This window comes from Nymphaea colorata, chromosome 1 (genome assembly GCF_008831285.2).
Source record: "Nymphaea colorata isolate Beijing-Zhang1983 chromosome 1, ASM883128v2, whole genome shotgun sequence".
Classification (NCBI taxonomy): Eukaryota; Viridiplantae; Streptophyta; class Magnoliopsida; order Nymphaeales; family Nymphaeaceae; genus Nymphaea; species Nymphaea colorata.
Genome location: NC_045138.2, coordinates 21,484,744 through 21,503,499, shown reverse-complemented (window position 1 = coordinate 21,503,499; position 18,756 = coordinate 21,484,744). Strand labels below are relative to the sequence as shown.

General features: G+C 37.6%; 1 protein-coding gene across 1 annotated transcript; it reads left to right on the top strand.

Moving 5' to 3' along the window:
* Positions 1-613: 613 nt before the first annotated feature.
* On the top strand, positions 614-9,161 carry LOC116266595 (uncharacterized). The gene is made up of 3 exons (XM_031647865.1): positions 614-1,150; positions 6,324-6,395; positions 6,759-9,161. The coding sequence occupies exons 1-3, from the start codon at positions 1,141-1,143 to the stop codon at positions 8,891-8,893; spliced, it is 2,217 nt and encodes a 738-aa protein (XP_031503725.1). The 5' UTR covers positions 614-1,140; the 3' UTR covers positions 8,894-9,161.
* The last annotated feature ends 9,595 nt before the right edge of the window (positions 9,162-18,756 follow it).

Below are 18,756 nucleotides of genomic sequence, written 5' to 3'. Positions count from 1 at the left end.
TTTCTAGAAAAAGGGAAAATACAACCCTCTCACTTTATTGATAATAATTAATTTTTTTTATATTAAAGAAGTTATGAAAGGGCACACGATTGTTCCACCCGTGGGTTTAAAATTTCTAATATTATATTCTTATGTTTTTAAAGTTTTTTGGTTGCTTGATTGTAAACGAGTAACATACATGGCAATTAAGGGGTTGGTGTTGAGTTTGGAACTCATTGAGTATGAACCGTTTTTGTCAGTTTGAAAACTCTTTAAGATCTTCGGGTTGTGTTTGTTTCATTGAAAATCTTATTTTGTTTCTAAATTTAAAATCAGATCCCTCATTCAACCTTTAAACCATAAATTATTTTAACATGTAATATAAATTTAAAATCCAAACTATTGACATCCTTAATTAAAACACAAATAAAAAAGATTTCTCAAAATGCAACCTTAATGCAAGAAGAAGTCCTTATTTAACAAATCAGTAAAAAGAAGAATGGGACTAAAAGTTTGAAGCTCGTTTTTGTTATTTTGGTGAAAGGTGAACGGCCGTTAAGAAAAAGGAAACTTCTTTAAAAAAATATGCAGTCGAAAAGAAGGATGAAGTCTGACTCTCTTCCCCTTTCTCTGTGCTTTGACGGTCGAGCTGTGAGAGAGGGAGAGGAGGCACGGGCGGGCAGAGAGGAAAAAGAAGTGAATAAATAAATGATGAGAACCGTGGGAGGGAGGGAAAAAGCGACGGCGTGTGGGTGGTGGTGGTGGTGGTCATAGTGGTAGGAGGAAGCGGCCAACGGCAGCAGCGGTAACAGTTGCATCGGAGAGGGAGCAGGAGAAGGGGACGTGTCCAGCTTTTGTCCACCATGCTCTCGTTCTTTTGAGCTTCTCCTCCTCTTCCCACTTGCCATTTTCAGACACAAAGATAGAGACAGACAAGAGGGACATTGGGAGAGGGAGCAGCGACTCACTTCCCATCTTTCTGGTCAGTTGAGAAGCTGAGAGAAAGAAGACAAATAGTGGGAGAGATGCTCGATGGCGCCCGATTGAGATCCATTTCAATATGATTGGCGCGGTTCTTTCTGTTCTACGTTGGCTCTCAGTAAACCAGAGCTCTGATGTTTAGGGTTTGGAACGGTCTTGTTTCTTGATCGAGGTTCAAGCATGAAATTAGGTGAGCTTTCCCCCCTCCCGCTTGGTTCTAGTTTCGTTATCGTTTGGTTCCAATTTTGATCTGTTGTTCCTTTCATTGTCTTGCGACTTTCATGTCGTCATTCTTTTCTGCTTCTACTGGTTTAAATGTTTTGTGGGTGGACGCTGCTTCTTGTTCAAAAGCGAAGACAACCTTACTGACCCAATTCTAGAGCGTCCTGATGGTAACTCTTCTCGTGACCAAATGAGGTGAAAATCGTCACTCTGTAGGGAGAGACTGTGAGACGATGGGGAGGGGACGAGTGGTTGCCGAAGTCATATTACGGCCTTGCTTAGCGCCTGTTCCGTTCTTTTGGCCTTTATGGAAAACGCTGGAATTGCCGAATAGGTGGTCATAAGATGTTAATAAAACCCTGTTGTTTCTCCTTTCGGTGTACAAGTCCAGAGCACTCCCCACTCTGGCTGGAGATGCACATCTCTTGTATTGAAGTTTACATCTTCATTCCTTTTACCCGACCACTGTAGACAAGTTTCTTTTTATGTCTGGAGCGCTTTTGGGGCCTTACTGACACCACTGTGCATAGTTGATGGATCCTTTTTAAATGGGGTTAACTGATCATACAAGAGGATGTATAAGTTGTTTGAATGAAACTCAAATAGACTTTGTAACGCCTTTATAGACGCAAGCTAAACTGCTATTTTGAACAACACAAGTGGTGCTAGTCGAACCTGTTTACTTATTACATTGGTTGAACATGATTTGGTACTCTTACACGTTGGAGAAACAAATTCACCAGGTTGCATTGTGGACTTCTTTTCCAGTCGCTTTTGTATTTGTGCTAATAATTCACACTTGTTGCTGAAATTTTCACTGTCAGACCATCTTGAAAATGACACGTTAGGTGGACCTTTCACGGATACAAAATCATTCCGATGTCTAAATAGAAAATCCCATGATTTTGGTACGTTCTTTACAAATATTGCTTGAACTTTTGATGCAAACATTCCAAAAGGGCATTGTGCCATGTCAAGATTTTACTTAAATTTTAGGCTTGAAACTCTTAAATTGCACAGAACGATTAAATGTTTTGCCCCAGTATTTGGTGGCCACCTTATCATTCTTATTTTGGGGTATCCTTTTTAAAATTTTTATCGCTTTAGGAGGGAATTCTCAAGCGGGCAGTTTTTGTACTTCAGTACTTTTTGGTCTTTAGTGGTGTAAGAGTTAAGATGAGTTCTCAAAGAATTGTGAGGTTCCTTTCGCTCCTATAGTAATAACTATTCCAATGCCATGCAATCACTCAAATCATCCTGCTTGTGGATCGTAGATTTATCTGTTCATTTGGCAGATGAAAATTGTCAGTTTTTATGGTTTTCTGCATCCTGTTTCAATCTTCAAGGTTTTTAAAGTTACATGTGACCTTTTCTTTTTCAAAAATTGTGGATGAGAATGAGATGATATGAGTTTCATTATCTCTTCCTCTTAAGAAGCCGATGTTTTCTCTTCCTCTTGATTTTTCTTTTCTATTTTTGACGTGACATCTAACCTTGGTGACTTGCCTAGTTTGTCGTACTTGGTGCATCAAGGATTCCAACAAAATTGCATATTTCAAGTTGACAGCCACTTAGAGGGCCAATGAAGTCCTTATACATGATCATTTCAAGCAGTGACGACTGTTGCAAATATTAATTTTACTCAGCATTTCTTAACAATTGACATTAAATTTGTGTTTAATATATATATATATATATATGTGTGTGTGTGTGTGTGTGTGTGTGTGTGTGTGTGTATAATTCCACAAAAGCACTAGCTAAATAAGCTTTTGGGTGAGAGGGCAAACATGTGTTGGCAATGTTATATCAAACAAAGAAATGCATCAATGCATACAAGAAGAACAGAAGCTGTTAAAGAGAAAACAACAAATAATTTTGATGAAAAGCAGTCTACCTTTGTCCTTTTGCTTTTCCATTTTGATGGAGGATGCAGGAGGCTCTTTTTTTTTTAATTATCTTGATACAACTTTGAACATGAAAATGGATAAGTTTGACTTTTTTGTGTGTAACTTTTTAGCATTATAGATGAAGCATTTTTTATGTATTTTTAGGGGATTTAAAAGTAAATATGTTGAAAAATGAACGTACATTGGCAACTAGGGCAGCACATTGTGTCCTTTGTCGTTACTATTGATTACAGTCTATGTCACATAGGTGCGGGTGCCGGAGCAGCACATCCCAAAAAATTTAGGTGCAGTGGTGCGGCGAGAGTATGTATTGTTATTATTAATTAGTATAAGATATATATATATATATATATACACACACACACACACACACAATAAGAATTAAGAAATTAAGAGTATACACTATTGTCTATACACTCTACGCTACACTATGGGTACACAATATGTGAATATTATATATTACATACTTATAAGTTATAATGTATTGTGTATATGAATGTAACATATTAAGCATTAACATGTTTACAAAGTTCACACATAAACAAAAAACAACAAAAACAGGACAGAACACAGAAATGAAAAAAAAAATGCTAAACAAGAGATAGCAGTGGTTGCAGCAAAACACAAAACTGACAGTCAAATATGAACATTTACTGATGTAGGTATAAAACAAAAAAATGGAGGCACTTGTGCTATGAGTCGTTAGTTGAATCGGTGACATAGCAAAATGAAATACAAACTCAAGAGTGCAATGAGGAAGTGCAGATGGCAGAATCAAGCCAGAGACTGATGGAAAAACAGCTGTTTGCCAGAAATACGGTTGAAAAAGATGCATACGACAATACTACTGAAATAGGGCAGAGAACTGAGAAGTCTTCTGTTCCACTCAAAAGACCCATCGCACGTCGCTGTCGGCCGTTGTTCGACCCCCTCAGTTGTCGGAAATGACCTTCCATTCCACCGGATGCTTCAATGAAACCAGCAAAACCCACACAAAGGAGGGGCGCATGGGAGGAGAGGAAGAGCGTATATGATCGTGCCCTAAATTCTCTTTTAATGTTAAAAATTTTTAAAATAAAAAATATCAAAAAAGGACAACATCAGGCTTGACATGGTTTGACCGCACCCGACTCGAGTCAAATGCGAGTCGGGTGCGTGTCCAAAATGGACGAAAATGATCAGCTGCGGTCAGCCGCACCAAACACTTGTGCTGGGTGTGAATCCGGGCCGCACCCGTCTCCGCTCCCACACCCGAGTCGTGTTGACACGGGTGCGGCAGTCATTTTGCAGCGTTCGTGTGACTTAGATTACAGATACCATTTATCATTTTTTGTCTCTAAAAGGGTGTGGTCTCTTATAAAGAGCCCTACTTCATGTAGCGTCTTAGGGAAGGGGTATGAGCCTCATTCCTTGTTAAAGAGGCCTAACTCTTTAAGCATATTCTTGTGGCTTGATTATGTATTCATTATTTTAAAGAAGATTGTTCCCTTCAATTGTCTGGTTTCTAGTTAGCATTCATATTTTAGCTCTTTTACATCTGGTTGGTAAAGATCTTGATTAATTGGTCTGCAATGGAACCTTTCGCTTCTGTATTGACTATTGAGAGGGGAAAAGATTTAGAGATATGGAGAAAAGTATTTTCATCATAATCTATATAAGTTATAGTAGTTGCTATAATAAAGGTCAGGACTCTCTTGAAAGGTCAGGACTAATGAGAATTCTTGAGGAAAAGTCAGAACTCATTGTCATTATATGCCATTCAGACTGACCATCAACAATGAGTACTTACCATACCAAAACAGGCCAGGACTTGATTGAAAGGTCAAGACTCATTATGGAAAAGTCACCCAACTGTCTGATAATGAATGACTTGACTTCAAAAAGAGGGATCTTAGGATCCAGAACAAGCGCCCCTTCGGATCATCAGTTCCATGATGAATGATTTTGAAAGAAATCTCCGGGAAGGGCGGGATAAAAGAGGAAAAGTATGTATCTGGGGGGTGGGGGCTATGTATGTAAAGGGATCCGTCTCTATCCATCCGGATACGTTTGAGGCTGGCTACCAAGTCAGTAAATTCAGGCAGTGTATAAAGAAAAATGAAGCAAGCCAACAAGCTCAAACATTAACAGTTGGTTGGCGAGCTAGCTGCATTTCTTTTGAGTTGATCCGCGCGCGGGCAGGCAGCGGAGGTCAGATCGATGCGAGGGCCAGTACATCAGCCGCGTGTGTATGGTGCTGTTAGCAGGTTAGAGGCAGCATAGTTTTTCCTAGTCTCTGTTAGCAGCGAGCCCACGGAGTTCCTAAAAGGGTGGGAACTCATAGGAGCCGGGTACTTTCATCTTGGCTGGTAATATGATCTCCAAAGTCTCATGGAAGCGAGAGGTAGACTCATGGACTGCGATTCTGAAAATGAGGGTTCCATTCAATCCAGACGAGCCAATTCTCATTTTGTAAGCCTTGCTCGGTGTATTGCGGAGGTCAGAGGGCCACTGATGTTGATGCCGGTCATCTCCGTGCAGAACTTCTTCGATTTGATAGACGCCAAAGCGTCTGAGAACCTGGCTGCCAGTTCAACATCGTCGAGTCTCGCAAGCTCGGCGGAACCCAAAAAACCCTAGTTCACTCTGAGACCGATACATGGATGCGGATTGGGCTGGCTGTCCTAATGAGATTGTCTTCTTGCTCTTTTTATTCTTGGGAGAGAACGGAATCTCATGGAGCAGCATGTGCTAAACCGGAGACCTGCGTCAGAGAAAGGCAGCTGGTGGAGCTTGTGGTCTTCCGGATGGAGGAAAGCAAATGCCACTTACAGAAGCTCTAATGAATTATCTTTCCTTGTACAGAAGCACTGAAGCAGCTTATTTTTTGTTCAGGCCACATTCTGAATGAACGCTAGTAACCAAGAATTAATATGTTGAGGGAAACAAATGGATATTAAATGAACTGTATCCTACTTGGCTAGTTAAACAACTCAACAAGTATGCATCAAACTGTAAGATTTCTTTATAACAACTATACTATTGGTATTAATTATTCTTCTCCTTCTGAATATTTACATGTCTATATTAATAATGTTCATCTGCTAAAATTCAAGATGTCTAATGTTGGCTGTTTTTTATTGGAGTTTAAGCTTCCCAAAAGTAGGTTCATTTTATCTGATAGCAGGTTCTTACTTCTTAGCTTGAAGTTTATATTGTATAGTGAAAATTACCTGATTATCTGCATTTTTGTAGGGTTCCGATCAAGAAATTTAGACTCATCCCCTGCACAATATTTGGATGGGAGTTTTAGAAGGTCCGAGTCCGGTTAGTATTCCTTCCATTCATCTATTAGCACATGCTAGTGGCATCGTTTAACACACACAAAGATGCATATCAAGATAGATTATTTGGGCATGAAGAATTTTCTGGAAGGACACGTGGAAGTAAGAGTTCAATTATAGAATTCAGGTCTCTTTGGTAGCCAACATTTGTCCATCTACCAATGTTTATTGTGCAGAATGCAAATAGTCGTAATGATCCCATGTAGCTCCCCTTTGTTTTAATCATTGTAAATATGAGAGCATCACTTTCATTGTCCATCAACATGCACATATCATGCAATGGTTAGATCTTGGTAATTCTGAAAATAAATATGATTGTTTTAAATATGATTTTTTTATGGTGCAGTTGTTTCACCAAGCAAGTCAGTGGACTCAAGCACTAGTAAGTTTGTTCCTTCATCCAGAAGAGTGTTCAAGGCTCTTAAAGAATATGCAAAGAAAGTCATTAACGTTGAATTATTTGTACCCAATATTGAGGACTGGATTCATGAGAGAACCGGCACCAATCCTATTGATAATGATTTGTTGTTCAAAGCCCCTTTTCTGGTTGATGAGCTGCAAAAGCTTGATTATGCATTGGAGGGAGTTGTGTTTCAACAACTATTCAGAATGCCTTGTACAGCTTATGCATCTGATGAACTGAAGGAAGACAAACTTCTTGCTTTAGAAGATTTCCTTCATGCAATTGCTGATGGTCTGTGGCGGACCTTTTGGAGTAAAAGTGGCCCATTGCCATTTTTTGTATGTTGTCCACGATACCCTGGATCAAAACTCTATACTGTTGAGAAGGCAGCTTCAAGAGGAAGAATTGGTTCATTATCTGGAGCAGCTTTAATAGCTAAAACTGGTAAAAGTTCAGAGGCCCACTGGGATCAGGTGGTGGAACTTGCACTGTTCAAATCTGATGTTGCACAGGGAGTGGAGCTGGGGTTTTCAGCCTCTACTATAGCTGAAGCCTTATTTTATGGATTTCATGTGATCCTTTCAAGGAGTTTGAGCAAATTTGACACTACGAGCAGTAACACTGTTTATTTTCTGGTACTGGATCCAAAATTTGGAGGGGTGATAAAAGTTGGGGGTGAACTTAGTAACCTAGAAATTAATACAAGCAACCCCTACAAATCCATTGCAGAATGGATTAAAAACCATGCTGAAGTCAATGTGTCTCCTGTTGATCTCATTTGGAATAAGTTCGGGAATCCTAATTGGGGGGATCTTGGGACCTTGCAGTTGATTCTGGCAACATTTTATTCAATTGTCCAGTTCAAAGGACCACCAAAGAAATCTGTTGCCACCTTAGTTGCTGATCATAACCTTCGCCTCGAGAAACGTAGGTTTGAGTACCAAGTGCCTGAGATTGTTGACACATCGACTTATGAACGACAACATGCCCAGTCAGGAGAAATTGTGGAACTTGAATGTGAAGAGATGCACAGCTTTGAGAAGAAAATAGCAAGATTAAAGCTCAACCCTGGGGATATTATGGTATTGGAAGATCTTCAGGGCCAGAAAAGTTTCCAGATACAGGAGATTCTGATCAGTGGGAATTGTTTGTCTTATAGTGCCATTTGTCTAGAACATCCAGGTGAACTGTTAACTGTCTATGTAGGTTCACATCCATCACGGCTGAAGCCTTCATGGGAGGACATGAGCCTGTGGTATCAAGTTCAGCGTCAGACTAAGGTCTTGAATATCATGAAGCAGCAGGGCGTATCAAGTAAATTCTTGCCAGAGATTGTTGCTTCTGGTCGCATTGTACATCCTGGTCCATGCCAGAAGCAGGATCCCAGTAGTCGGTGTGATCATCCCTGGTGTGGAACTCCAGTTCTCGTTACATTTCCTGTGGGTGAGCCGCTTTCATCTATTGTTGCACGTGATGGCCCATTTGCCTCTGAGGAAGCTCTGCGCTGCTGTAGAGATTGCCTCTCTGCACTAAGAAGTGCTGCATTAGCTAACATCCAGCATGGTGACATCTGTCCAGAAAATATTTTACGAGTTCATGATTCTAGTGAATGTCGTTATGTACCTGTATCTTGGGGGCATGCAGTCCTGGATGACAGGGATAGCCCAGCTGTGAACTTGCAGTTTTCTTCCACTCATGCTCTGCAGCAAGGAAAACTGTGTCCTGCATCAGATGCTGAAAGCCTTGTCTACCTCCTCTATTTTGTGTGTGGTGGTCTGATGCAACAACAGGATTCCATAGAATCAGCATTGCAGTGGAGGGAGAAATGCTGGGCAAAGAGATCGATACAGCAACAGCTGGGTGAGGTTTCAGCATTGCTGAAAGCCTTTGCTGACTATGTTGACAGCCTCTGTGGCACTCCATACCCTGTAGATTATGAAATATGGTTGAGGAGACTTAACAAAATTGTGAATGGGGGAGCAGATAAGGGGAAATTGGTTGAAATGAATTTGGCAACAGCATCAAGATCAGACAATGTAGCTGAATCGTCCGGAACATCCGGAGGCCCATCTTGTTGATTTTAATTGGATATCAGTGCTAATAGTCACCTTGATTCTTTCTTTGTAACACAAGCTTCCTTTCTTTTTTCTTTTTTCTCTTCTTTTATATTCCTGTTTGTCTGGCTCCATGTATGTTTCCTGCTGTCCTCTGATCTTCTGCTACATTCTCCAATTGTTCTGAAATTTGTGTATTGATTAATTGTTTGTTACCATGTGAAAAGGCCCAAACAAGATTTATATGAAGCTGGATTATGCATCTACAGAAATGGAAAGATGCTTTAGTCTCCATTTGCATCATTGGATGAGAAAGTTGCCTTAATGCCTGGTTGCCAATTTTTCCATTTGTTTGGTTGGTGCATTTGCGGATTGTGATTCTCTCTTATGATGTTCGAGTGTGGTAAACTAGCAAGCTTTATTCCTACAAGTTACATCGGAGTGATTTGTCATTCAGACTTCGTGAATTGCTCACCAGGCCACCGGGCTTCGTGGATTGGTTAATGTCCGCTTTCTGTGAATTGTCGGTCTCACCTATGTAACTAAAAGGGATTGATAAGAAAGTAGAATCATTCTGATTGAGCTCTCGACTCGCAAAACTCGACTGATCTAACTCGTTTAAACATGTCTTGTTTCTTTTAATTTGTTTGGCTTGTAAGCTCTTTTAGTTGCTACTGGTTTAACTATTCACTTATTATAATTTGACATTCATTGTATAGTCTAGCTGAGTTGAGTTTAAATGAGTCGAGTTTGACTCAACATGTTTAACATTTCGAGTATGCATATGAACTCGAGCTCGACTCATTTATAAACAAGTCGAGTCCGAGTATGAGTTTTGACGAGCGAGTTTGAGTTGAGCTTGAGCTAGCTTGACTCATTGTTCCGCCTTATTCGAGTGAGTAGAAAGAATATTTCATCCTACCATTCAATTGAGAGTTGAAGCCCCCACCCTTTCGCTCCATCTCTTCAAGGAACAAAGCTTGCTTTCAGTGCCTTAGGTGATGTCTTTGCTATGCTTCAATTTACATATTGATACTTTTTGCAGCATAAGGAGGTGATGTCATGGGTATCATAACAGAAAATAGCATAAGGAGGTGATGCCATGGGTATCATAACAGAAAATTGACCGCATATCAGCCCTTGCCATGTCCATTGCACAAACCCCCATTGCGCACCAAACCCCTCAGAAAGTTTTGTGTAGTTTTTAACATCTCCTTGATTATTGTCTTTAGCCAGCTCGTGTTTATCCTTGATACAGTTGAGTGTACCCTTGATATCCCCTCACAAACTCAACGAACGAAGGGTTTTTGAGTTTAGTACAAAGAAAACGAAACTTAACTCAAAGAGAGGGGTTTGGTCTTCATATCAGCAAATTGGTCTTCAGAAGAACATGATGAACTATGAAATCTCCATGTTGAAGATGATCATAAATAAAATTAATGTCAATCTTCTTGTGTTTGGTGCATTGATGTTTGTCTAGATTGGCCGGTAGATGCGTCGCACTGATATTACCACAAAAGAGATGAGGTGGTGATGAAAAGGCAATCTCAGCTCCTGGAGAAAATGTTCACGAAATAGTACCTTTGGCAGCAGTTGTAGCAGGAGCCTGGTACTTGGCTTGAGTGTTAGGTTGAGCCGCCATTGTAGATTGGTGGTTAGCAGACCGTGGTAGGTAATGTTCAGCAGAGTTCTTGTCTACTGGGTTGCCCACTTAGTGAAGTTGTAAGTAGGCAGTAAGGAAGAAGGTGGAGGTTGGTCTCAAAAGACATTTATAAACCATAATAGCCTTAATGTAATGCAATACGAGTTTCACAACAGTCCAATGAAAATGAGTGTGATTGGCAGCATAAGCCAAATTGGGTCTTACTCCCACCAGCCATTTATTGGCATCTTATTGACTATTAACCTTCTCTTCTCACCATTTTCATGAGATATCTTGTTCTTGTTCATCCAAATATTCCAGACTAAAACATTCGTAAGGGAAAAAGGGAGAAGGGGTTTCGGTCTCTTCGAGGTATTTCCTTGCCAATTGGGAATTAATTTTCTCTTACTCTAAATGTTGAGAACTTCCTGCTACATGTTCTTGAGCTTGAGACTTGGAGTTGAAACCTTTTGAGTCTTGTTGAATGCTTGGAGAAGATTTAGCAACTTTCCGTCATTTGAACGTCATATAAAAAGTAAGAAGGAGAAGTCATCAAGAGTATCTAATGTTTGGGCTTCATTTGAGTCATTTCTAGAGTTGAGGAGATGTTAATGATGAAATAAGATTAGGGAATGAAATAAGAGTTTAGAAGATGTTAATCGTCCGACCTTAAATCCACGGTTTTTCACATGTAACACGGAGTGAAGATCCACGTTATTGAGATTCTCAGATTGTTTAAACTGAGCATGTTCCGAAGCACACCTTTTAACGGATTGAAGATCCACATTATTGAGATTCTCAAATTGTTTAAACTGAGCATGTTTAAAGATGATGCATCACTATCGTCCTTCCCTATACAGGAGAGCAAAAAAATACTTTGCCTCTTCATTTTTGGAAACCAAAATATATAGAGCATAACAACCAACTAGCTTTAGCTTGACTGTTAAGTCAATATTTTTAAACGAGGAAAATAGTTTTAAATTTCAACTGTGAAAGTTATCTCTGCACGCAACATAGTGTTGAAAAGCAAAATATGATGATTCATATTTTAGAGAGAGAGAGAGATGTGCACTTTAAACAGTTGCACACTTGAAAAATGCCATTTTTTATGAATTTATAGCGTTTGACTTAGGTAGATCATATCTGTTGGTCAACTTTACATGAAAACAAGTAAAAATTGTAAAAGATAGTATGCTACCTCTAATTGGCCGATGGATATTTATTTATTTTTTGTTGCTAAAAACTATTGCAAAAAATGCATTAGCCACGTTTTTTTGTTTGGCTACAGTTTTTTAAGGCATTTAGCAACCATTTTTTGTGTTTTTAGCGACAGAAATTATATATATATATATATTGATGCCAGGAAGTTTACATAAAAACCACCTCCTTTGATATTTTTATATACTATTTTATATTAAATATATATATTTTTTAATTTAATTGGATCAGGCTCAGGTTTGGGTTTGAATGCTCGGGCCAGAACCGGGTCTGAGTTTCGGGTGTCGAGCTAACTCGGACCCAACTCCTTATCAAGCCGGGCCGGCCAAATGCCCAGGCTTACCTTTGCCTTGTGTCAAAGCTACCTCGTTTGCTTGGAAAACTCAAACCACTTAAGGAGTGGGCAAATCGAGTCTCTCACCAGTCCTTCGAACTTTCCGGTGCCGAACTTTCAAACACACCGAACCCGAAGAACAAGTAATTGGACTCCTTTTTCTTGGATAATCTTTCCAACATAAAACTTTTCCCAAGACAATGAATCCATCCAAAATACGATTGTCAACGACCCCGACGTGCCCTTGAATTAGTTACACAGAAAAAGGTTTCGTTGACTCCTAATTTTCTTGCGGTCAACGGATCATATTTCATTTCCACAAATGGCCCTCAAAATTGGCCGAAAGGTCGCCCAAACTATTTGTATTTACTTCTTTAATTGGATTCGAACTCTCCCTCTCAAGTTTGGGTTTTAAACTTACTCTAAGAGTCTGGATCCAGATCCAACGTCAGTGCGATCCGAACTTCACGTGTAACCGGGTCAATCAATTATCTAAACCATGCCCAATGTACGATTAGCATTGGATCCCATTTGGTTTTTTTGGATCTGACTAAATGGATCCAGCTAAAGCATCACCTAAAGATGTCAACGGATCGGATTTGAATCAGATATATCCTTAACCGTATTTGTTTTTTTGGATATTCACATATTCAGATTCAATTACAAAAAAAGAAAAATCATATTTGAATCTGAATCCGAAATCCGATTTTACAATCTGATTCTGTTTTTTACATTCATATCAGAATCCAAATGTTGATTTTGAACCGAATTTTTGCCAATATAGATATAAGATATTTATTTAAAAATAAATGCCATTTGAATCCGTATCTGAATCTAACTCCGTTCAGATATTTACGTATATTCAAATCCGATCAAATGTCATTTCTTAAATCCGAATGTGTTTCATCAAATATCCAATTCAAATCAAATAGATTGACATCCCTAACATCATCCTTGACATTTTCAAGCGAACTGCATGCGTGGAAGGGAAAGAACGAAGAGTGACGAAAACGTCTATTTGTGCTTTTAACGATATTGAAAACTTGAAATCGAAATTTTTATATATTCTTCACAAAAGTTTCAAAATATCTATCATTTTTATTTTTTATTTTTCAATGTAAAATCGTGTTTACGATAGCTTATCATCGTCCATGTGAATTCTATATTGTTGTAAATTGCAAGTACTGATATGTAAGTTGAAGTATAATAATAAAGACATTAAAAGAAGGATGGGATAATCCAATCCAACCGTAAGAAGAGTCAGCGAATGATAAAGCATCTAGTCAGCATTGACAATGTCAGCGAAGATGAGATCTAATTTGGTACAACTACCAACAAGTTGGTATACAACGACCTCGATCTAATTCTCTATTTCTCGTCAACGATGGGACCCCTCCCTAATCTTTTTTTAAAAAAGAAAAAAAGAAAAAAGAGGAAGGCGGATGAGTCAAAGTATAGAAAAATATTTTTTTAAAAGAAATAAAATAAATTATATGTAAAAATATTTTTAAAAATAATTAAAAGTTGACATTGGCAATCTTGAACGTAAAGGTTTGGATTTGGATTTGGATTGGCTGACATAGACTTACTCAAGCCGATTTAAGACAAAGGCTTTTTTTTTTTTTTCATGAGCATATTAGAGTTTGAATTGTAAAGTCTAAACTCCTGGCCAAGTGAACGGCGAGATATGGAGAACCGTCAACGATGGATCATCGATGCACTGCCAGTTTTCAAAAATAAATTATTAAAATTTAGAAATTTGTTGCTAAATAACGACAATTTAGGTTTTTTTTTAGTATTAAATTTTAACCATTCGGCAACTATCCGACACAAACGCGTTGGCTTTTTGTAACGACTTGACTTGCACCTGACTCAGGCCCATGGTCCCATGGATTCTAACTCGCCTCTTAACATTTTTTTATTTCAGTTTGACAAATTTTAGAAACTAAGACAACCAACAATTTTAACTCCTTCTTTTATAAGTCTCACAAAAATCTTTGACAATTTTAAATATGAAACTAAATTCTGGGGGTATTATAATGTGTCTTTTCATAAAATACACATGTCACATGTATTGCACCTAAGTTTAAGTGTTGAACCTGATGTCACTGTAACTACCCAATCAACACCGACCTCGGCTCATGGTCTAACAGATTCAACTATAACAATATAACAACCAACCACTTTAATAACCCCTTTATAAATTATATGAAATTATACAAGGACTAAATTTTGAAGATGTTACATATTGCCCCTCTCTCTCTCTCTATATATATATAGTTTAATTTGCAATACAATGCATTAAAAATTGATAGGTCAATAATCCATGATCTTATTCTTGGTAAAAATGGTTGTCATCCACCATCGACAAAGTGACACTCTAACTTTAGAAACAAAATCTTTTACAAAAACAATTTGAATTAAGATTTGTTTTAACTTTCGAATCAAATCCGTTGGAGGGCAGACCTCTAACCATCTTATTGATAAAAATAAGAAATACAAAAACATTCTAGAATATTATTTATATCTCTGTTTAACATGTATTTTAGCAATAATTAAGAGGCCTGGTTTTTATCCTTATGGTTTGAGATATACTAATTTTTCTTCATATATACATCAAAAATTTTACGTAAAAAAATATTCATATTTTTCAAAAAGCATTTAGGACCCCTAAGATTTGTTAAAACGTTTGTTCACCCCTATAATTTATAAAAATCGTTAGTATGCCTCTTTATATATATAGATATATATAAAAGGGACCGTTGGTTGTTATCATGTTCTTGGGGGACGGGTAAGAACGTATCGTCAAAGTAGGTAGGCCGGAACGGACGGACCCTGCTGACTGACTCTCTACTTTTGCGATGGTCAAAGTCAATGCCCAACTTCATCACGCGCGAATGGTCGTGGCCGCACCTGACGGCTTATAGGGCATGCTCAAGGGTCGGGAAACAAAAAATTTGGATCCAGTGCTCCAAATTTGCTCGATCCAAATTTATTTTGTCCAATTTGGTAGCTGCCAACGTCAATTTAAATCACTTAATCGACCTCAAATTTGGTCGAACACCAGATTTGAAATCCAACCTAATTGGATCTCAGCTTAGTTGGATTCAGTATCAGACTTGGAATCCAAGTTGTGCTTTGGATCTAAATATTTGAGTTCAATAAACACAGGAATTGGACCTGTTAGATTTGAGACATGGTTTCAGATTTGATCGCCTAAATGACAAATTAATCGAGACAAAATAGTGTTTGGGTGTCGTCTTCTTTACCGGATCCGACTAAATTGATCCGCTTTTGGGTCAACATCCTTCACCTGTTGGCATCTTCGTTCTACATAGGGAAAGTAAACAATTATTGTGATGGGCACAACAGAATCGGGTGGGAGCTTGCAGGTGACTAGTTGCTGCTTCAAATCCTCATAGCGTCAAAAGCACCAAAGTAAGCTTTGTATCATGAAGGATGAAGGGTTGAGTGAAAACTTCGGTTTGTTCGAGTGGTTATCAGATCTCATTCACCCAAAACATTAATGTTTACAAATTTATGTCCAACTTATTTGTCTTGGGAAATCTATCTTTGCCTTTCAGATATAATGTTTTCCAATTAAATTATAATTTGACAAACACCCTTAAAAAAAAGAAAGAAGAAAAGTTGGTCCAATAGTGAACAAAGTTTGAAGGACACGTTATATTGAGGGGCAGCTCAACCAAATACATGTGATAGATTAGCTGTTTAAACATATTTCTTTTTCTATTAAAGGCGTTTGAAGGGGGTGGAAAACAAAGAACTTTCATGTGAATGGTGATTGAAGATTTGAAGAAATATTTAAAAAAAACATTTTTTTTTTAAGTAGTATGATGATAGGAAAGAAGAAAAAATGTACTTTTTTTTAAGTGTTTGAAGCACAAGGGAATCGTGGAAATAAATGTTTTTCTTGTTCATGACATACTTCCATAGAGAAACAATGGATTGTTGGGCCAAGTTTTCATAGTTAATTTCTTTATGTTTATTTATCTGTCGCACACATATATAAACCATGGTAACTATTCGATAATACCAACTGGGCCAGCCAATTCTCAATCATTCGATCTGAGATTGTGGATCTTTGATGAGAAAATTTCCTTTTTTCAGTACTTTATTTTATTTTTCAACAAAAAATTCATGATTTGTTGACTTTTTATTTGCTGGGCCATCTTACCCACACATATCTCAATATTCATGTGCTTGGAATTGGTTATATATATATATGTGTGTGTGTGTGTTTGAATGAGTGATAAATTGTCTTAAGGACATGGTTAATGAGAAAACATGAAATATATGATGAATTGAGAAGTGGTCGTAAAAAAATAATAAACCATCAACTATTGCCTGAGTGGCAATGTAGTAGGTAGCAAAGTGGTCCACCTCCTCTAAGGAATCGTGTTCGAATCTTAGAGGGGTCAATGTCATGTCTTAGGTCTTAAAAATCAGTGTTCTTAATAAACCACCAATTATTTGCTGAGTGGTGGTATACTTAGTAGCATAGTGGTCTACCTTTTTTAAGGACTGATGTTCGAATCTTGAATGTGTCACTGTCATGTCTTAGTATGTTTTACATCTGAACCGTAAAAGATTCTGAAGCATGCTTTGTGAATCAAAGAGGACGGACATAAGATAGGCCAATACAACCATTTGCTGTGAGAGTGGAAGCCCATAATAAACGACATTTTGCGTTTAAAACAAAATGTCATATCAATACAAAAGACAAGGGAGTGCCTGCTCACATTAGTCTAATTTATATGATATGAATTGTGTTTAATGTCTAATTTATATTATATGAATTGTGTTAGATGTGTCTGTTCTTCCTCGTTAAGGACGAAAATGCTATAGAACATTGAAAAGGGAGGAGAAACAAGAGAGAGAGAAGGGCATATCTTTCACCGTTTAGGTCGAACACCTGAAAGTAGTTTATGCAAGCATAATCTTTTGATAAATATGAAACTAAGAGTGATACCCATTAACGAATATTGAGCCCACTGTTTCTTGTAATTAAAAAAGTGGGTTTTATAATACCAAAATCTTGGTAGTAGAGAAAATAATGTTTTTCATGAAAACAAACTTCGATAAAGTTTTTTAACTAATAGTTTAATAATTATAAATACGTTAGCACGTTGGCATTTTGTTTAAAATAAAATTTCACAAGAATCTTTTGTTTTTGTCCCTAACTTATATGCTTTGGGATATACCATTAATATATATATATATATATATATATATATATATATATATATATATATTATGGCTGGTTCAATCAATTGATTAAACGATTATAATGTTAGACACTAGAAAATTCCCAAAATTGTGGGCCGTTGATTTTCAATTATTTAAATATATGTCTCTCCAATAGCAGAAAAATAAATTATGCATGCTTTGTGCGCCCACCGTACTTATATCTATTAAACTATTTGCAGAGTCCGCTAACATATTTTTTTCTGGATCAAAATACGCACGACAAGACAAACAAGGTAAATGACATAATTCACTTTCCATTCTCTCTCTCTCTCTCTTTCTCTCTCTCTAAAAGACAATGTCTACTTTCTCTCTCTCTCTCTCTCTATTTATATATTTGTTGAAATCAGTCAAATATCTTTACAATTGAAATGTTATTTATTTATTTTGTACATTTACCAGAAAAAAATGTAATAGTAATTTTGTGCTGACTTAGATCCGATTCAGCTAAATTCTAACTTGGACAAGTCATTGAATGTCTTCTAACCAATTGAATTAAAAAATCCAATATTTATTTATTTAGTTTGCGTGTTAAATGTGGTAGGATGTTAAGTGTCCACGTCAGCATTGTCATCACTGTTCTCACAATAAATGCAAATTTGAGTAAATATGCGCACATACCAATTTTGCCCTTCTGTAATTGGGCAAACCTATCCACCTACGTAAATCTCCCATGCTTTTGGATAAGCGACTATCGACTAAGGATGTCAATATATTTGGTTTGAATACACATTCTATACAAAAATCAGATATGAAAAAAAATATAATATCTAATTAAAAATTTATATCAAAGCGGATTTAATAAATGACTGATGGATTTAATAAATGACATTTGGTAAAATTGACAAACTCAACATAAAATTCCGATACATAAAAATCGATCGTAAAATTGGGTTTTGGATTTAAATATGTTTTATTTGAATTTGAATTCGAATTCAAATATGTAAATATCAAAAAAATAGATATAATTAAGAATATATTTGATATGGGTCCACTGCTCATAAATAAGGACAAAGAGCTCCTTTTATCCACTTGTATTGCTAATTGGATGCCGTGACTGGCCTTTTTACCGTCCTATTTTAAGCCCCTTCAAATGTTTAATTATTATAAAAAAAAAGTCATACGATTTTGGAAAATGTTTCATTTGGCAGGGTTGAATTTGTCAATTGTCTATTATACAAGTATTATTGGAGGCAAAAACGAAGTTGAGTGAGGGAAAATAAATAAACGAAGAAAAGGCGTGGGGGAGGAGGAAATTGAAGAGTCAGACCAACCGCGGGGGGAGGGGGAGCTTCGAAGGACTGCGGGACCCACAGCCGTCCTCCCCCACCGCTGGTTGGTGGCCTTTAAAAGGAGGGCCCACGAAGGTAGGCAACACCCGAGCGAGACTCAGCTTCTCCCCACTCCGGCTCCCCCCTCTACCTCCCC